The sequence below is a fragment of the Lepisosteus oculatus genome, chromosome 6 (assembly GCF_040954835.1).
Source record: "Lepisosteus oculatus isolate fLepOcu1 chromosome 6, fLepOcu1.hap2, whole genome shotgun sequence".
Classification (NCBI taxonomy): domain Eukaryota; kingdom Metazoa; phylum Chordata; class Actinopteri; order Semionotiformes; family Lepisosteidae; genus Lepisosteus; species Lepisosteus oculatus.
The window spans coordinates 36,393,795-36,415,525 of record NC_090701.1 but is presented as its reverse complement, the minus strand read 5'-3'; the positions used below and the strand labels follow the sequence as shown (position 1 = coordinate 36,415,525).

The 21,731-nt window shown below is 38.5% G+C and overlaps 1 protein-coding gene across 3 annotated transcripts in view; it reads left to right on the top strand.

The window, feature by feature from the left end:
- Positions 1 to 21,731, top strand: part of zcchc2 (zinc finger, CCHC domain containing 2) — a 66,850-nt gene that overhangs the window by 26,872 nt on the left and 18,247 nt on the right. For all 3 annotated transcript variants that reach the window (XR_001479181.2, XM_015354295.2, XM_015354294.2), the window contains exons 4-9: positions 4,915 to 4,986; positions 6,185 to 6,285; positions 8,353 to 8,447; positions 18,374 to 18,457; positions 21,392 to 21,458; positions 21,548 to 21,683. Coding sequence is in view for 2 of the 3 variants with exons in the window: in XM_015354295.2 (XP_015209781.2) it covers positions 4,915 to 4,986; positions 6,185 to 6,285; positions 8,353 to 8,447; positions 18,374 to 18,457; positions 21,392 to 21,458; positions 21,548 to 21,683 (555 nt within the window). In the remaining variant the exon portion in view is untranslated. The remainder of the gene's footprint in view (positions 1 to 4,914; positions 4,987 to 6,184; positions 6,286 to 8,352; positions 8,448 to 18,373; positions 18,458 to 21,391; positions 21,459 to 21,547; positions 21,684 to 21,731) is intronic.

Here is a 21,731-nt window from a genome sequence, read left to right as displayed (position 1 = left end):
ACAATGAAATTGTGCAATACTGTAATTTGACCTTATCTAGAATACAGTATTCAGTTTTATACTAGACTTTAAGAGAGGAAGTAAACTTCAAGGCTTAAAGGCACAAGGCACAAGGTTAGATTAAAACCTGAAAGACATGAAGTCTTCCGCCTCCAGTGATCAATGTTTTGAGGCAGAAGTTTTAAAGTCTTAAGAGGAGTTATCTGGGTGATTTCAGCAAGTAACATTAGGTACACCTTCTAAGTTGCAAGAAAATGCCCCATCCATTCAGGAGTGATTGTCATGTCATGAACGGTTTCTAGATTCATTGGGCACATGAAGTTAGAGACATGTCTTTTTCTCACGTGTACTTTGTCCCCATGTTGCTAAAGAAGGTTCCTAGGCTTGTCTTGCCAGGGGAAAACAGCTCACATTCAATTTAAGTGACCACAGATGTTGAGCGAGCTGGAGACTGAGGATAACCAGATCCAGCAGTGACTCATTTTTCCAGAAGCGACATTTCATATTTACAGCACCCGTGCAAGTCTTGGCTCTTTATTTAAGGCAGTTCACAGACAGTCTTGAGGTATATGCCGACATAATAGGAGTGGTGGTGTTTATCAGCTCATGAAAGACTGGGGTGTAGTCTTCTTGACCACAGTGTTGAATTAAAGTTTTTTTTGATGCTCTGCTGGGCTACAGACAGAGATGGAGAACCCAGGATTCGGCTATCAAAGTTGTAATTCTCATGGGTGCTTCCTGAGATTTAAATAGTGCGTTGAAAGGAGTTAATCCATTCAATTCCTTGGAAAATATAAGGTTATTGCTACCCAGTTGTTGTAAGTTTTGATTTTGATGCTTTATGTAGGCTTATTCTAATCCATTTGTTTAGTCTTGATTTTGTTATGTAAATATTGACTGAATCTCTCAGGAAAAAAAACAGAACAGTTATATTTGTGTATTTTTTGCATCTTACACTGAATGTTAAGCATAGTAATGTTATTCTACTCTAAATGTGAGTAAAGGTTACAATGGAAGTAAATAAAATATTCAGTTTCAGTTTCAGTGATGGCTGTCAGGTGTATGTTAAACTCTTGTGTAGATTGCTCTCACATTTGCAACCCTGTTCCTGTCATAATGGCCAGAAGGCTGTCAGATATACTGTCATTTTTCAGTAAAACTACCAGAGAATTTCTGATGAATCTGAACCAGGGTAAAAACCAAAACTATTGAAGACCCCAAGCAACAGGCAGGAGTGAGTTGTGCTGCAGATGGTTCCAAATAATGAGGGTGCTCCGAGTCTGGCTAAAGCACGGACTGTGGAAAGTGAGAAGCAGGATGCGCCAGGCGATAAAGAGGATATCAATCTGGATTATGAAACTCAGGTGCTTCCAACCATTTGCACTACGGAGCAATTTAAATGTCATCAAACTAAACGCCAGCGGCTAATTATCTGGGCTACATGACGAGGTAGATTCCCTTGGTCTAGTGAAAATATTGGGCATGAAACAGACTAAAGAGTGCCATGCACTGTGAAAAATCTGGAGCAAAGGGCACTGGGGGAATAAGGTTGTGGAACATACCAAACCAAGGCACATTTAGGAATTGAATGGGATTGATATGAATTGATACGGGAGTTGTTGGCATGTGGTTAACAGTGGTGGCTTGAAAATGCGTTGAAAGTGCATTACATTGGTGTTAGCGTTACGTGCTTATCGCAGTTGAGCGCTCCGTTATCTCTGTTGTACCTCGTACATTGGTTTTCTTCTGTTAGCAGTGAGACTTGGCACCTTGTGATTTACAAATGAAGTGCTCCCAGAATGATGCTAGCACAGACAAAACAGGTCATAACAGAAGTGATGGATGCTGTACTGCCTCAGACCCATCCATCCATTTTCTAACTGGTTTATCCGGGGAAGCAGGAGCCTATCCTAGCAAGCAACTAATGTGAAGCAAGGTACGGTATACCCTGGGTGAGAAGTCAGTCTGTTGCAGGGCACAGACAGATACAGACTCACACACTCGCACCAGGGCCAATGTTTCCAGAAGACAATTGATCAATTTTGGATTGTGGGAGGAAACAGACTCGTGACCTTGGGGGGAAAACATACTGTACAAACCAATCCGAGCCATGCCACCCCCGTCTCAGACCCATTTGCTTTTTTAGAAATCATTCAGAATTATACACAGCATCACAGGAATTTTCAATTGTTTTATCAAATATGCACGTGCCCATGGAAAGTGGCAAGAAATAATAGTATATTTTTGTTTTTCTGAAATATATCCTTAAGAGTTTTTTTGTCTGTGAATCTGATGGTTTCACTGAATGTATCCTGTGCCTAAATTACACTTACAATGTTCATTTGGTAGAGAACAGTGTTCAATTTCAAAATTTGAAGAACAGCGAGCAATATAATTGTCCCGATAGTAAGAACTGGCCAGTGCTTTCTGCTCTATGTTCATTGTGGCCATGGATTCACAAAATTGACAAACACAAAACCTGTTTTGACCTCATAGCGCTGACTAGTATTTTTTATATTTCTTTTATCTGTGTTAAAGTCAGAGATCAATGGGCATTTCTTCTTACTCATTTACAGGCAGGATGTTAAATAATCAAGTTCTAGGACCGCCTGAAAATCTGTGATCTAACTTAAGCTATATCTGGTTTCTTTCACCTGTTCTTGTAGTCATTTTTCATTGACATTACATCTGGAAAATTATTTTTTTCTAACTCGTAAAATGCATTTGTGTATATATAAGTGATCTTTAAAACATTTATAAAAACATTTTTTATGTAACTTTTTAATGGGAATATGACCTTTGAGAGGGTTTTTTGTGTTGTCATCCCAATTATTACATTATACGTAATGTTTTTGCCAGTCACTGTTCATTCAGACATCTTTAAGTCTCATAAAACAGAGGTAAAGTATGCACACTGTGAGTGGTAGTGAATGCCTTTAAAAGCACCATATACAGTGCCTTGCTAAAGTATTTGGCCCCTTTGAACTTTTCAACCTTTTGCCACATTTCAGGCTTCAAACATAAAGATATAAATTTTTTATTTTATGTGAAGAATCACCAACAAGTGGGACACAATTGTGAAGTGGAACGAAATCTATTGGATTTTTGAAACTTTTTTAACTAATAAAAAAATGAAAAGTGGGGCGTGCAAAATTATTCGGCCCCCTTGCGTTAATACTTTGTAGAGCCACCTTTTGCTGCGATTACAGCTGCAAGTCGCTTGGGGTATGTCTCTATCAGTTTTGCACATCAAGAGACTGAAATTCTTGCCCATTCTTCCTTGCAAAACAGCTCGAGCTCAATGAGGTTGGATGGAGAGCGTTTGTGAACAGCAGTTTTCAGCTCTTTCCACAGATTCTCGATTGGATTCAGGTCTGGACTTTGACTTGGCCATTCAAACACCTGGATACGTTTATTTGTGAACCATTCCTTTGTAGATTTTGCTGTATGTTTGGGATCATTGTCTTGTTGGAAGATAAATCTCCGTACCAGTTTCAGGTCTTTTGCAGACTCCAACAGGTTTTCATCCAGAATGGTCCTGTATTTGGCTGCATCCATCTTCCCCTCAATTTTAACCATCTTCCCTGTCCCTGCTGAAGAAAAGCAGGCCCAAACCATGATGCTGCCACCACCATGTTTGACAGTGGGGATGGTGTGTTGATGGTGATGAGCTGTGTTGCTTTTACGACAAACATATCGTTTTGCATTGTGGCCAAAAAGTTCGATTTTGGTTTCATCTGACCAGAGCACCTTCTTCCACATGTTTGGGGTGTCTCCCAGGTGGCTTGTGGCAAACTTTAGACGAGACTTTTTATGGATATCTTTGAGAAATGGCTTTCTTCTTGCCACTCTTCCATAAAGGCCAGATTTGTGCAGTGTAAGACTGATTGTTGTCCTATGGACAGACTCTCCCACCTCAGCTGTAGTTCTCTGCAGTTCATCCAGAGTGATCATGGGCCTCTTGGCTGCATCTCTGATCAGTCTTCTCCTTGTCTGAGCTGAAAGTTTAGAGGGACGGCCAGGTCTTGGTAGATTTGCAGTTGTCTGATACTCCTTCCATTTCAAGATGATCGCTTGCACAGTGCTCCTTGGGATGTTTGAAGCTTGGGAAATCTTTTTGTATCCAAATCCGGCTTTAAACTTCTCCACAACAGTATTACGGACCTGCCTGGTGTGTTCCTTGGTCTTCATGATGCTCTCTGCGCTTTCAACAGAACCTTGAGACTATCACAGAGCAGGTGCATTTATACAGAGACTTGATTACACACAGGTGGATTCTATTTATCACCATCAGTCATTTAGGACAACATTGGATCATTCAGAGATCCTCGCTGAACTTCTGGAGTGAGTTTGCTGCACTGAAAGTAAAGGGGCCGAATAATTTTGCACGCCCCACTTTTCATTTTTTTATTAGTTAAAAAAGTTTCAAAAATCCAATAGATTTCGTTCCACTTCACAATTGTGTCCCACTTGTTGGTGATTCTTCACATAAAATAAAAAAATTATATATTTATGTTTGAAGCCTGAAATGTGGCAAAAGGTTGAAAAGTTCAAGGGGGCCGAATACTTTCGCAAGGCACTGTACATGCTTGTTTCAAATCAGACACTTTCCATTTGAGAAGCTGCATTTTTTTACTTTTTCAGATTCAGTCTTTAAACTTGAACACAATGGATTATACTATATTTTTTTATGTTTCATACAAAAGGAGCACCAAAATTCCATGCGTTCAGATTGGACTGGAAAAAACATGAACCATTTAGTGATTCACTTAGGTTGGTTAGCAAAAGACAGTGACCCAAGAGTTACAGGCCAAATTATTTGGTTCATTTGTTTAACTGTACATGGGGAAAATCTACATAGAAGGGTATTTTGCTTTTATAAGAGATCTAAAATGAGCTGTTAACCTTTTTTAGGTGAAGTGGTCTGATTCTTCATCAAGCTGTGTCATGAAAACATCGCAGGAACTCGAAGACTTTTTATTTAAGGTAGGTCTGCCTTATTTTTGATGTTCTTAATGAATGAAAGGGAGAGAGAATTATGCAAATGTTTCAATACGTAAGAAATGCAACCTGAAAAGAAACAAATTGTAGTCTGAGCTTGTGCCCTGTGCTTCCTGGATAGCCTCTGGGTTCAGTCTTATCAGGAATACCAGTAAGAGACTTTCTGATGAGATTCACTCTTATGGGACTTTAAAGGATGGCCTCTTTGAATTTCTAAATAGGCAGCACATACGTTATAATGCCCTGGTCCACAGTCGTTTTTTCTGAAAAAATTTCACAGTTCACGAAGGAATTTTCATTATACCATTTCTGCAAGGGTTGCTTTTCTATTCCTTTTTTCATTATATGCACAAGTATAGAAATTGTAAAGGGTTAATAAAGTGATGTTGTTGTTATTAAGTATAGGGTTTAGTACCCCTAACTTAAAACAGTTATGGGTTGAAAAAGCATCCAGGTCGCATCAGGCTACGTACATTTATACAGTATATCCATGATTTCTAAACAGTGGGTGGACACAGTGTGAAGGTGTACCTCTATATCTACCACTGCAAACCCTATGCAGCAGGCTCCATAGTGCCTTATAGGAGGGTTAGCACTGATTGGAGCAGCAGCGCATCGTGTGCTGACATCATTTCAGCTGTAGCAGATGCTACAGCATCTTGAAAGGCAAGAGCGACCTAGTTGACTAACACAAGCTTTATGTTTATGGTCTTGTTGGTCTGTCAATGGCATACTGCCACTTGCAGGGATAATAAGATTTCAACCACGGGTCAGAGCAAGTCTCTGTACTGGCTGAGGCAATTGATAGCCCCCTACCGTTCTGTTTTCAAAAGTACAAACAGTTCATTTTCTCAAAAGCACGCAAACTGTTGTGTATGATTGTGTATTCGTGAAGTCACCTGAGTTTGTGGTTCAAAATAATAATGGTCCAAAGGTACCTTTATAAGATGGGTATGATGTGAAACTGTCATCACTTGCAACTTGGATGTAAATCTTAGTATTATGTTCTAATGATATATATTTTTAGCTTTCCAACAATGTAAAAATTATTCTCAGATACAGGTTTGTTTCTGTGTACAGTGGTCTCTTGTATTCTTAAAACTACTGAAGCAACACTGAAAATGGTTTGCCAACCTGATGTCATTCTTTATCATTTTCCCCTTGTCACTCATCTGAAATGAAGCTTCCAAAGGAGCAGTCCACAGAGTCGTTCGAAAAGGGCATTTTGAGATTGCTAAACAAAGGAGATGAGTTGGAAAGCAGGGAACTGGAGCAAACTTTAAGGTTTGTTGTATTTCAACTTTTTGTTTTCAGCATTGGAGAAAATGTTTGACTTGGCAATATAGAGTATACTATATAGAGGGAGAAAAAATGTTCATAAATGGTAATACTATTTTTCCTCAACAATATGTTCTGTATCACAGTAAATGGTAATACCCTGAGATCCGTGTGGGGAACTGGTGCTCTGGACTCGGAACAGGACAAATGTGGGCTCAAATCCCAGGCAGGGCACTTTTGTTGTACGTTTGAACGAGGTATTTCACTCATATTGCTCCATTAAGATGCACAGTTGTATAAACGGATACAAGTATACATCCACTTGGAAAAATGCATCAACAAAATTAATAAGTGTTTTTTTTTCAAGTTTTTTTATTTAGATCCCAATTTAAGTATATGTTATGGTTAAGTGGGATCCCCCAAAAAAATAAGGCTTACATGATAAATGTATACATTTTGTAAACGTTTTATCTAGTATTCATCTACTATATTTATCACAGTAGAAAGAGAGCCATTGTCTGCAATGTGATGAAAGCTTTGCTTTCAGTGACAATAATGCCACCTTCTGGAGGCTTGAGTTGAATAACAAGTTCCTATTGACAGAGTTTCGTTTTCCACAAATTGAAAGCATTATAGGTTGTTTTGCAGACTTAGGCCTTAAACTAAAAGTCATCCTAGGGCACCAATAAGCTATACTGGCTTCATAAGGCCACAGTCAATAGTACTTTTTACATGCAGAAGAGAAACAGTTGGTATAGACACATTGTCACTGATGACGTTTAACAGTTTGAGTTCAAAGAAAACCAAAGCTTTAACAGTAAATTAGTGAACACTTCAATGATTTTAATGAACAACCCTTTTAACAGATTTAAGATAACACTTTAACATTCACAGGCTTTAAAGTGAATGTCTGAAGTTTTTTTTTTTATTTCCAATGTATCTTTCCGTGTTAGTTGTATGACTAGTTTTAGAAATTCAGGTACTTGTTCTGCTCATTCTGATGGTAGAGACTTTGTTACCTGAGTATTAAGGTCATGACAGATCCTATGGAATGGTTTATAAGATTAAGGGTGTTAACCTCAACATCCTGGCTTAATTATACTCCAGGCTTGTTTAGTCTAACCAAGCTAAATGACTCCCTCAAAACTGTTGTTGAAGTAATTTCTCAATTGTCCACTTTAATCTGCTCTGTAAGTATACTTGTTGGCTTGAGTGGGTGCAGCACTTCAAGTTTGGATGAAGTAGGTCCTCATATGTGTGAAGATCTCTAGGATTCTATGGAGTGAAAATTACTATATAAAGCAAAATAGAAAAGTAATTTGTATTTATGATTATGATATTAACATTTATTCTTAGTACAGTATACTGTACATTTTATTTTGGGTACTTCCTTACATACATTTGATTATTTGATCCAAAGCGTACTTTGTTCAGCCCAGTGATTTCAATTGGGATGCAGTCACATTAGGTGAATTTCCGAGTTCAAAACTCAGTATTTGGGAGCACAAGAGGGTGTGTGGCAAGTAAGGATAGAGAGAATCTGTATTTATTTACACTCTTTCTCTTCCTGAACTCAAAAGTTTCTGAAATCTCCCAGTATGGTTCACCCAGACATGTCAAAGGGCATTGCCCACTTTGAAGTACTCCTTACTGATGTTTGGCTTACCAAGTGTGAAGATTGTGTGTTCCAATAAAATGTGAAAACCGAACACACTACATTGCAAAAAAAGAGAGCAGAAGCACAGAGGTTAAAGCATTCTCTCATCCTGACCCGACACACCCTGGCCGCCTCCAGAATACTGCTTTAGTGTTGTCCTCAAGGGCATTGTGAGTTGCTGCTTTGTGTTGCTTATGTGTTGTTTTAATCTGTGGATAGCCTTTTTTTTACAATATAGCCACTATATGGCTAATTAATTATACTGGCCAGATTATTATGTTTTAATCCAGGGGATCTGGGATTCTGGATATGCGCCTGCTTTTGTTTGCTCTCCATTCCCCAAATGGAGGCCCAAGAGAACAGGATGCCTGAAAAATAGCCCTTGGTTTCTGAAGGTTATCTCTTGTTTACCACAGGGAGAAGTTTTTATCTGCACCGCAAGCTTTCCGACGAATTGAGAAGGTCTGCAGCTTCTTCCTCTCCGACTCATCCACTCCGAGCTGCAGCCATTGTAAGTCATGAGTCATGGTCTGTGCTCTGCATGTTTGTGCCTTGGGAAATATGTGCCCTTTGAGTTATCATACAATCACAAGACAAAAGGCACTGCCTTTGGAAGCATGAAACACTAGTCTTAAATCTCCACAGCAGGCTTGCTGTGCTTAATTGGTTGGGACATTTCAACCTTCCCTTAGCTAACAGTTATTTCAAGGTCTGCTTAGGCATTTTAATGTGGCACAAAAATGTACTGATTAGTAGAAGAAGAGCATATATATTGTAGAATGTGCTGTTTTGAGTACACAGTTCTAGTGATTTCAATCACAACATTATGAACATAATTTAAAAGAACATATTTCTGGTTCTGATTACTTAAGCAGATTTTTTCTGATGTATTAGTATATGATCAGTGCATGGTGAATGCACAATCTTATAACTTCAGGCATTATTCCTCAGTACATTAGTCTGTGTGCTGGAAGGGTGTTTAAAATATATATCCTTTTTACTTTTGTTGAAGTGTTTAATATAAAATCAGAAAGCACGCGCAATATTCAGGAGCCTTGTTGCAGAATTCACAGCAGTGAGTTTATTTTTTTTAGTTTTTATTTTAAGAAAACCCCAAGTGCCAACTTATGGCAATTTTGTTTACTGGGTTTTGTTTGGAAAAACCTTTTCATCAATGTAAGCTGAGACTATCAGCGTGGAGTCCTGAGTTATAACTCAGTCTGGATGTCTATAAGATGGCAGCTGTAAATTGACCTAATCTGGTGTAGCTTGTGCAGGGCAATCTTTTGGGTAGTCTTTGTTTACCCATACCTTTTTGAAATGGCTCCTACAACAGTCTGTCCTTCAGCTGGGAGGTGAAGAAGGTCACCTAGAAACATCTGATGATCTTAGAATCTCATGGCTAACTGGACCACCTAGTTGTATGAAACTAGGTCTTGCTTAACTAACTTCCCACAATTCTTTGAAGAAATAACATCAGTAGTGGATCATACAATATGGTATGCTCAGATTTTAAGATATGTTTTTGCTAGTACCTTTGTAAGTTCACTGTAAAAATTTGTTTTAAAATTGTGGGCAGTCTAGAACTGAGAAGTGGACAGAAAATAGGATACAGCTAAGGAATGAGTGCTCAGAATGGAGATATGTAATTAGTGTAGAATTTCACAAGGATCTGTATTAGAACCACTGCTGTTCATGATTTATATCAGTAGATTCTGGACAATAGGGAGTAGTAATTAAAAATGAGCAATGACAGGATATTCAGTCATTGAAAGTAAAAAAAATAAATTAAGGGGATATGTTAAAAATGATCAAAGATCGAGTAAAACGTCAGTTCACAATATTTTAAAAATAATATTGGTGCTCTGCAATCAACCTCAGAAGAAAAACAAGATGTATTTCACAGTATAAAGGAATACCCTACACTTAGAGCCAGAAGCAACTGAGTGTTTTTAGTCTGTAACAGAGGAGACTACAGAAGACTACAGAAGTTAACCTGGTTCAGGGCCTGGACAGCTTGCTATCATAGAGGGAACAATTAATTTAAAATTGTATCAAGAAATTTTACAGGAGAATTTCAGGGTAGTGATCCGTCACCTGAAGCGTATTAGAAGTTGGGTGATGCAACAAGACAGTGACCCAAAACACAGGAGTAAATCAGCAACAAAATGGCTTAAACAGAAGAAGATGCATGTTCTGGAATGGCCAAGTCAGAATCCAGATCTCAACCGAATTGAGGTGCTGTGGCATGACCTGAAGAGAGCTGTTCCGCAAGGAATCCCAGAAATATCAATGAACTGAGGAAGGAATGGTCTACAGTTCCTCCTAACCCTTGTGCGAGTCTCACTAGCAGCTACAGGAAACGTTTGGTGGAGGTTATTGCTGCTAAAGGAACTTCTACCAGTTACTAAATACAAGTAACTGGTAGTAACTGGTAAAATCCTCAAATGCATTAACAAAGTTAGGTTAGTGGACTTCTTCAGAACCAACTACAAAACACGAACCAGTGGGCACAAGTGGGGACTATGGGGAAATGAATTTAAAATAAATAACAGGAGGCACTTTTTACACAAAGGATTGTGGTGAAAATGGCATTAGAAATAAGCAATGTTGTGGAAGCCCCTGTGTTCTTTCAATAATTGTCTGGATTAGATCCTTGGATCAATCACTTACAAGTAAAATACTAGGCAAAATATACCGATTCTCCTTAGATTAGAAGCGGACTATGACTTCGGGCAGATTGACTGAAGGGTTATTTTAACTGGGAAAGGGATAGTATAAATATCAAAAGGAAGAGTTTAAAAACTGGTGGTGAAGATTAATAAACCTTTTTATTTGCTCATCCAGGAGTGTTTCTCATGTTGAATCCTTGGTGGACAGGAATAATCCAAGTTTTTGATTTAGTGGTTTTAAAACTTTTTTAAAACTTTGTCTTATATCTATGTATGTCTCTTAAAACGGTTTGGAATAATCGTGACAAAGAAAGTTCTAAATTCTTGTTCACCATGCTGAATATTATTTCTTCTTGATAGATTTGCTAGTATCAGCTGGAGAGCCCCTAGTCATGGGTGTTCAGGATCTGAGAATATCTGTTCTTGAATCAAGAAGATAAGCAGTTCAGTAATTAGCTTAACAGGACCTGTTAAGTTAATCTTTTCACCCCTTGATATTTTCACCCTGTTGGGTGCCCAAAGCACTTTACAAACAGGAGGAGACCCACTTCTAAAGTGCAATTCCTATCATAAGGCATTGTGCTCTAGAAACCCCAAAACTCAACAGATCAGGCAGTTGAATTAAGGATGAAACTTGTACAAGTAAGGAATGTCATATTGTACAAGCCAGAGTGGAATTTAGCCATATACTGGAGTTAACTACCCTAAAATAACACTAACCCTACTCCTACAAACAGTTTGGAATCTTTAATAACTGTGTAGTCAGGACCACAATTTCTCATCTCACGTACTGTGCCTCCTGTAGCAAAGTGCATCGTTTCTCTTATCAGCACGTTAGAATATTGATTTAGACATTGCTGATCAGAGTGAAAGCTGCCAACTATTCATTTACCAACACCACTTACAACAACAGCCTATTTTTTCTTGGAGGTCTCCCATCCCAGTACCACCTAGGCCCAGCCCTGGTTTACTTCTGGGAATCAAACAACATCAGTTTAAATTCCTAATTCAAGCTTACTGTGCAACCCTGACCAATGTATTTAACATCTTTTGTTTTTGTCGTTAAGATGAATTGCTTTGCAGTGTCCGATTATAAGCAACAAAACACACTTTAATGCATACAGCAGTTCATCCCCCAGTCTTTGTAAACTGTTCTGGGTGCGTGTTATCATAATGAATAATTATTGTAGTATTATTTAATTTAACATTGGCGGCTGAAGAGAAACCAGAACCCAACCTTTTAAATGTGTCTTTGACAGTCATATATACTGTATAATTTAAAATTGGGAGGAGCTTGTAAAAATCATGTTAACTGCAAGTTGGTATTCAAATGTTTTTATTATAGTTTTCAATCTTAGTTTAAGTTTAAATTCAGTGGGAATTGTGTCAGACTCCTAAACACATGAGAAATTGTTCTGAAATATCTGAGAAACTAATTGATGATCTGTTTATACAGTTGCAAGAAAAAGTTTATGAACCCCTTTGGAATTACTTGGATTTCTGCATTAATTACTCATAACAATGTGGTCTGATCTTCAACTAAATCACAATAATAGACAAGCACAATCTGCTTAAACAAATAACACAAACAATTGTACTTCTTCTTGTCAGTGTTGAACACGTTGTTTTAACATTCACAGTATAGGTTGGAAAAAATATGTGAACCGCTAGGCTAATGACTTCTCCAAAAGCTAATTGGAATCAGGTGTTCCAGTCAATCAGATGAGATTGGAGGTGCCCTGCCCTATAAAAAAGGCACACAAAGGTTGGTTTTCTCAAGAAAGAACTGTTCAAAAATAATTCCATCCTGACCATGCCCCATGCCCCGAATAATATCAAAGGACTTTAGAAGAAGAATTGTAGAGATGCATACAGCTGGAAAAGGCTACAAAAGCATTTCTGAAGGCCTGGGTGTTCATCAATCCACAGTAAGACAAATTGTCTACAAATGGAGGAAATTCAGTACTGTTGCTATTTCCCTAGGAGTGGGTGTCTTGCAAAGATCACGGCAAGAGCGCAGTGTGCAATGCTGAAGGAGGTGAAAAAGAACCCTAGGGTACCAGCAAAGGACCTGCAGAAATCTCTTGAGCTTGCCAAAGTCTCTGTTCATGTGTCCACTATGAGAAAAACACTGAACAACAATGGTGTTAATGGAAGGACACCATGGAGGAAACCACTGTTTCCAAAAAAACATTGCTGCATGTGTCAAGTTTGCAAAAGACCACCTAGATGTTCCACAACTCTGCTGGGACAGTGTTCTGTGGACGGATGAGACAAAAGTTTAACTCTTTGGCAGAAACATGCAACGCTATGTATGTAGAAAAAAAAGCACTGCACACTAACACCAAACTCTCATCCCGACCGTGAAGCATGGTGGAGGGAGCATCATGTTTTGGGGCTGCTTTGCTGCCTCAAGGCCTGGACAGCTTGCAATCATAGAGGGAACAATTAATTTAAAATTGTATCAAGAAATTTTACAGGAGAATGTCAGGGTAGCGGTCCGTCATCTGAAGCTTATTAGAAGTTGGGTGATGCAACAAGACAATGACCCAAAACATAGGAGTAAATCAGCAACAGAATGGCTTAAACAGAAGAAGATGCATGTTCTGGAATGGCCAAGTCAGAGTCCAGATCTCAACCGAATTGAGGTGCTGTGGCATGACCTGAAGAGAGCTGTTCCGCAAGGAATCCCAGAAATATCAATGAACTGAGGGAGGAATGGTCTACAGTTCCTCCTAACCCTTGTGCGAGTCACACTAGCAGTTACAGGAAATGTTTGGTGGAGGTTATTGCTGCTAAAGGAAGTTCTACCAGTTACTAAATACGAGGGTTCACATACTTTTTCCAGCTTGGATTATAAATGTTTAAATTATGTGTTCAATATTGACAAGAAGAAGTACAATTGTTTGTGCATTACTAGTTTAAGCAGATTGTGTTAGTCTATTATTGTGACTTAGTTGAAGATCAGACCACATTTTTATGAGCAATTAATGCAAAAAATCCAGGTAATTCCAAAGGGTTCACAAACTTTTTTTTGCAACTGTAGACTTGATATGAATCTAGTTATACATTTATAATGGGAGATTTCATTCCATCCTTCTTACGATCACATTAAATATTGTCTCTGCTTAGATTTGATTAATGGTTGGAACAGTTGGAAAATGCACATACTGTAGATTGTAAAGATTTGCTGTCATTAATTTGACTTCCAATGCTATAGAATGAATATCCATTAGTCTGTATTTAGAAAAACTATCATATACAAACAGCCTGAAAACATACTAGACTTGATGTGTTGTTCAACTCGTACCTAAGATTGCCAGTAGACACTTGCCCGTAGTGACTGGTAAAGAACACAAAAAATGTAGACTGAAAATTAATGTAAAGGCAGAGAGTCCAATTCAGCCATTACATTTCTAATGAGTATCAAAGAGTGTTAAACAATACAATGACAATGACGACATGGAAATGAACATATTTATTCATCAGTTTATACAAAGAGTTTGACCAGTGCTGTTTCATAGTACTTAATCATCGCATTGCTCATTTACTGTATATTACAGTGCTATATATACAATGTTTTTAAACTTGATTGCTATTCACATTTAAACAAGTGGCTGATCTGTTTTTTAATTTGAGTATGTAAGTTTGTACAATCTGAGTAATTGGAATTTCAAAATACAGACATTACTGTAGTGACAGTACATTAATATTTTAAGTATTAAAAGACATTTTATCAGCCTGTCACCTTTTAAACATTTTTATCTTTCTTTAACTGTCAAGTTTTTGGATAGCACGTGCATGACTCATTATTAAAGTTTACAATATTTTTTTTTTAAATTCATAACAGACATTTTCCCTCTTAGTGCCTATAATGTTGTACTTGGTGTTCAGTATAATATCCAGCAAGTTTCTGGATTTTCACTTATATATTATAATATAGAAACTAAGATGTATAAATGAACTGCAATTCTAAAAATTCTGTATGATTCAAATTCTCTGGTAATTTTAAAGCCATACTAATATGACTAATTGCAATTTGTTTTCAGTGAAATGTCCATATTACTTATTTTTAGGTCATTTTCATTAGCAGTTAGACAACATTAACTACTATCTGCCAGGTGTTTGTCCAGTCTTGAGTCTTATAAAAATCTTTCTGAATTTGAATTTACAGTTAAATGTCACGATGAATCCCAACCGAGCCGAAACAGGGGAACTTTCCCCACATGTTCAAATCTGAAAGATCTACAAAGCATCATCCGAACTGTAATTACGAACTGTAATTTTACCTTCATCTCAGAATAAAATTATTCTGTGCTGTACAGGACAAGCAACAACAGCGGTAGTCAGTGAAATGATGTTGGGAATGTGCGTGATAATGGCTGTTATCAACAAACAAGCTTAAGGAGCAGCTTGCAATCTCTGTTCACTGTACTATTCCAGACACTGGTTCACGTTTTCTGTGATTTAGTAAATTTTAAAGGCTTTCAATGCTGAGTCCATCACAGAATCAATACAACACCGCAGGGCAGTCAATGAGTTAGATCTTCTTGGTGTAATGCAAACTTGCATCTAATGTTTCCTTTCAGGCTTGTCTGTGAATGCTCTCATAACAAACATCATAGCCGTTATTCTGTACCTTACAGATTCTAATTCTGTTAGTGCAACCTTGAAACATACCTATGATTTATTGCCTTTTTATTTGCCCTTCTCTTTTGAGAAAAGGAGGCGGTTTTCATAAGCTGCTCTAAGAGGAGGCAGCTGATCAAACCAATGAGTAATGAAAAAAAAAACTTGAATGAACATGAGAATAAACACAAACTACATGATAAAGCCAGGGCCCAAACAACACCATTCACTTTCAGAAAGCAACAGAACAATGGAGGAAACAAAAATGCACAGATGATTTTGTGGCTGAATCAATAGGTTGTATAAGTTACAATTTCAGTACACAATATCAGGAAGGAAATATTTTTTTTTGTTAAAACCTTTTGTTAAAAGTTTTTGAACTTGCAAAAAGATGTTCTAGTGCCTAATCTGCTGAAAGGGATTAATGTGTACAAAACTCTCTCAGCTGACTTACGTAAATGTGTTTCTAAATGTAAAATATAAAAGCTAAGCTCCTTTCCGGTTGTGTCAATTAAAAGGAGTGCCCAGGCATCTTGTTAACCAATGGCCGTCATGGACTTCATTTCAAAGATGCATAACTAAGATACACTAAGTAAAGGTTCTAACTATCTTTTTAATTATGGTGACAGTAGTAAAGACAAAAATGGTCCAATTTACTGCTAACACCTGTTTCTAATCCTGCAAAAAAATATCTATATATATCATTTTCAATAATCCATTTTACAATCAACTAGAAAGTTATTTCCTGTAAATACAACATATAATACATTTCTTGCTACATAGCTTTCTTTAGTTTTTAGTCATTTCAGCACTTAATGTTTTTTTATTTCCATAATCTCACTGCATTTAGTGATTAATTTTACTTCATAACAAAGTGCTTGTTTGTACTATACTGTGCTAAAACAAATAAGAATATATTACATGGGGATGTGCAGTGTGTATATCAAGAAATATTAACATTCCCATCATGGTTAATAACCATACTGAACCCCCTGAAAAGAAACACGTTAAATTATTACCACTGTAATAATTTAACGTAACTGTCTCAAAGGTTAAATTAATTCACTTTTGATTAGTCTGCTGCATCAAGGTTGTTATTTTTTGCTATTTTGGTCAGGTTGGGAGTGTACTATATGTGTGTTTCTGTTTGTGTGTCTGCCCTGTGATGGACTGGCGTCCCATCCAGGGTGTACCCTGCCAAGAACGGGATAGGCAATGGCTCCCATGCAACCCTGAGTTAGAAGAAGCAGTTAGAAAATGGATGGACGCTCAGGTCAGGGATAACTATGATTCTATTTTAAGGTTGTGGTTTTTAGTAAAAAATAACACTTGATGTTCTGTAGATACTTAGTGTATGTTTGGTGGTGAGGTGGGAGTTCCAGGTCCCTTTGGTACATAGCAACATGCCTGGTCAGTGCACTTAAACAGTGAAGCAGATACAGTAGACTTGCATTATACGCAGAATATTTACATGTTAATTAGTGAATACATGGTCATAGACGAAAAAAAATAAAGCAGTGCAGGAAATGTCACAAATTCAAATCTGGTGTGGCATGTACAGTAGCTGAGCTACTTACAGAACTCCTCAGGTCAAAACCGGTGTTTTCTTTATCATGTGGCATCACCCACAATATGGCTCGTAAACCAAAAACAAGTATAGAGAGGAAAGCAAGTCAAGAAATGTTGCCTGATTTGAAGTTAAAAATCGAGATATTTAGCATGTTCAGGGATGGGATGATGATGATGACCAGTTTGGCGTGTCTATGTGGCGAGAATGATGTTGGATTAGTTCAGTCAGAGATGATGAGAAGGTTACTGTATTTGTGAGAGCTATGCATCTATTGTTTTCTGTGCATTTTATTATTATTAAATTTCATTTTGATCTTTATTGTATTTGGTAAAATACTGTATTTGCTGTATTACTGTTTTAATAATATTTTAGACTACATACAGTAAACACACATACTAATATACCTATGATTGATTTTACTTATTTAAGTGAGGGGAATGGGAGGGTCTAAGGGGGGTGATTATACACAATTTGGGGTGTATGCACTATGTTAGGAACCTAACTATTGCTTAAAACACAAGTCTCCTGTATTCCCAGTGCCCTTTCACTGCCAGTAGAAAAAGATCCTATGCATTGAACAGCTTCTACATGGCAAGATCTTTGCTCTGGAACTTAGTTTGAATGAAATGACAAGTGCCTGTTTAGCCATGTAGTGGAGCTTTTGGGAAGCTAGATTCTAGACAGTAAGTGACATTTAAAAATAACCTTTGGAAACTAAGAGCTTTTGCTTCTTGTTAGTGATTCATAGTCAATATGTAGTTACTGCTCAACCCACTTGTTCCAGCCTTTTCTTTGATTTTCGAGAACAGTATAAGCTCTTTATAAAACTCTGCTGGGAGCAGCCTAATTCTGTGGTGCTCACACCTGAAAAGTGCGAAGTGCTGCCTGTATGATAACTATAATTAGCTAGTGATAATTATAATTTAAAAAAAAGTTACAGAGCTGAAGAAGGGTAGTAGTGTATATGTGGGGATTTATTAATATTCACATTTGTTGCTTAATCATATGGATCCCCCAAAAAGAAAAAAAAGGTAAAATTGTTGCAGCATTGTGTCTGCAAAGTAACTATTTCAAATATTAAATTTGTTTAGTTCTAAGTGGTTGTCTGCATCGGGTTGTAGTTTTTTTTTGTTATGTTGGGCTGCAGACAACTGGTTCTGTTTTCAAGTGGGATAGAGCTCAGTGGCAGCGGCTCAGGGGCATATCTTCTGTAGCTGAAGGTTTCATTGTGTACAAAATTATGCACCTTCCTCTAAAAGCGAACGTTGTGTAGGTCAGACTTGCGAAATTATGTACCTGTGTTATCCTTAAAAAATGTTCTTTCTGTTTCCTGTAGAACAACAGTGATCAGTATGCTGTTTTTTAAGTTGAATCCAGAAAGGCTAGCAGTTAATTAACAGGTTTCTGATTGTGTAATCAAGTGCATCTGTTTTTCCCTGTACTTGGCTTCAAACATTTGATTTACCCTGCTGTTTTGTATTGAAACAGCACAGTGAAATGTTTTTCACTTGTTTTTGTTTAACGTCCTTGGGTAGTTGTGGCAGTACTTTCTGTTTTCTTTTGCAGGTAACTTACAGCCCCCAGGCAAACCCTTTAAGACCAACGAGCACTTTAAAGAAGACTGCTCAGAAGCATCCAGTCAGGAAGAAGGTGTGTGCATTTGCTTCTGATACAGGACCGATTTACCAGGTCCAACGCTTGATTAGAAGGTGTTCTTCTTTCTTTTACCCCAAATCATCCGCTGAAGTAGTGGGGTATCTCATGCAGATATTTAAATTAATTCTTAAGTAACTGGAGTTGAAAAGTGTGCTGAAATTTAGTTGAAACAATAACCACTGAGCACCAGTGAAAACAATTTGGAAGTGCATTTAAAACTAAGAACAAAGGGAATGAGGCACAAAGGGACGTGGGAATCTGGTGCAGGTTACCATATTGTTGAAGCTAATGCAAGAAGGTATTAGACTTGATAGTAAAATCAGTTAGCTACTAGCAAACAAATAAGTTAAATAGTTCAGATAGTCTCCTCCCTTTTGCAGTCTTTCGTTATGAAAGCGAGAATTGGTGGGTGACTCGAGGCAAAGTCTGGCTGAGAATCAGCAAAAGGGTGACAGTTTTAATTTCTTTCCACTTTACCATTTTCAAGTAAAAATTTGGAAGAGATTGAGGCTCTTTCTGTTTAACCCTTCATTTTGTTTCAGTTAGGCTTCATGACTGGTAGGATAATCTTCCCTTTCTTAACATAATCCCTGTCTGCTGTTTACATTTAAGTATTTACCTTGATTAGGTGTTTACTATGGATTTGAGATTTACTAACTATAAAAGGACACCTTTCTTTATAAAAAAATGGATTTGTTGAATCCCTTTGTTGGTACCTGTTGATTATTGTTTAGGATTCTGTGAATTTAATTTATACTCTCTTGTTTAATGCCAAGTGAAGAAAAAGAGTGGGCTTTGTAAATGAAGAAGTTGTCTTTAATAAAAAATAAGATCGGATATTTCATTTCTCATAATATACCTTGAACCAGCCTCAAGAAGGTTTCTTGCTCAGATTCTGTTCTTTTGGGCTGCAATGAGACTAAACTGACTAATTGAACAAAGTTCTGCTCTCGAGTTATAGAAAGATATTTAGATTGCTTGGTTACAGTATTTTATGAGTAAATGTGTTCCCTTATTCTCCAAATTCAGATCCCCATAAAGTATTCACAAAACTTGTCCAAAGAGATTACCATTTTAAAAAAGGACGGAAACCCACTGATCATATCCAGAGTAGATGTGCGTAAAGTTTTTAAAAAGACCAATCCACGCAAGGCTCCTGGCTCTGATGTTATCCCTGGCCATGTTCTGAAGGCATGTGCAGACCAGCTGGCAGATGTCTTCTCGGACATATTCAATCTCTCTCTAGCTCAGTCTATAGTTTCTTCCTGCTTTAAGAAAACCGTCATTGTCCCTGTTCTTAAGAAACCCAGAGCCAGCTGCCTGAATGTCTACTGCCCTCTTGTACTCACATCATGAAGTACTTCGAGCGGTTGGTCAAAGCATACATCACCTCCTCACTGCCTGACACCCACTGCAATTTGCGTATCGCCTGAACAGGTCAACAGAAGATACTATTGCCACTCCCCTCCATACTGCCCTCTCACACCTGGATAAGAAAGGAACATATGTGAGAATGCTGTTTGTTGATTACAGCTCAGCATTCAATACCATGGTGCCCTCAAAGCTTGTCATCAAGCTCCAGGACCTGTGACTGAACACCTCCCTCTGTAATTGGATCCTGGACTTCTTGATGGAACGTCCGCAGGTGGTGAGGGTGGGGACCAACATACCCTCTACCCTGACTCTAAACACTGGAGCCCCCCCAAAGGCTGTGTGCTTAGCCCTGTCCTCTACTCCTTATTTACCCATGATTGTGTCGCCAGGCATAACTCGAACTCATCATCAAGTTTGCGGACGATACAACAGTCATCGGCCTGATCACAGATGGTGAAGAGTCTGCGTACAGGGAGGAGGTTGAAACCCTGGCAGCATGGTGCCAGGAGAACAACCTCTCTCTGAACATCAGTAAGACTAAGGAGATGATTGTGGATTATAGGAAATACCAGGGAGGAGATCACACTCCTATCTACATCAATGTGACTGAAGTGGAGAGGGTCAGCAGTTTTAAGTTCCTGGGAGTTAACATCTCAGAGGACTTAACCTGGACCCACCACACCAACACCGTGGCCAAAACAGCATGGCAGTGCCTATTCTTTCTCTGTAGACTAAAGACATTCTACAGGTGCACTATTGAGAGCATCCTGACTGGTTGCATCACTGCCTGGTATGGGAACTGCTCCGCCCGGGATCGCAAAGTACTGCAGAGGGTGGTGAAGTCAGTACAGCTCATTACTGGCTGTGAGCTACCAAACATCCAGGATATCTACTCAGCTAGATGTCTGAAGAAGGCCAGGTCCATTCTCAAGGACCCCAGTCATCCCAGTTACAAACTGTTTTCCCTCCTACCACCCGGTAAACGGTACCAAAGCATTCGGTCCAAGTCCAGACTACGGAACAGCTTCAACCTCCAGGCAATAAGACTGCTAAATAGCCAACCTGCAATGGCTACATGGACATACAGTTTTCATTATATTCAGCATACTGCACTACTTGTGTACAGTATATTGCATACACCATAGACACATAGCAGCTCTACTCATATTGAGTTTTATTCAATTTCTATTACATCTATTATTATGTAACCTTAATTTTGTGATTCTTGTGAGTTTTGTGAGCTCGCAGAAAAGACATTTCATTGCCAGCAACTACCGCTGAACGCTGTATTGTTGTGCATTTGATAAATAAACTTTGATTTGATTTGAATTCCTTTGAATGGGTTTCTGGGGGCTTGGGGTTTCAACTGTGCTCCCAGTAGTTTAGGCATGTTCAGCACTAGTGCTTCATTCACCACAGAGCAGGCTCACACACACAGAGGGACTGCATCCTCTTGACTGTTCATGCTTTGGATCTCCTGGTGGCTTTTGGAGTTGAAAAGCTTTTCTCGGAATGGCAGCCGCCAGTCAGTCACCGTCCTGTTTGTTTCCGTAGATCTGGAGCCGTATGTGGTGGGGCCTCGGAAGAAGCATGGCAGCAGCAGCAAAAGCCCCAGCCTTAGGTAAGTTAGTATCCTACTCCTTGCTGTTTTCTCTGTGTTAGCTAGTTGAGATGTTACTAAAAACCCTGTGCTTTTCCCACCCTTCAAAGCATTCCAGGTGCCAAGTGCTCACAGGCGGAAGTGCGGAGGACTCCACACTTGGAGCTCAATGGGGTGGCCGACTGGCGGAAAAAAAGCTGTGTCCTCAAGACAAGTCTGGAGCCTTGCACACGTGCCCCAGAGCAGGTATAATAAAACTGTAATCTGTGCTCGCAAGCAGCCTGGGGCACCCAT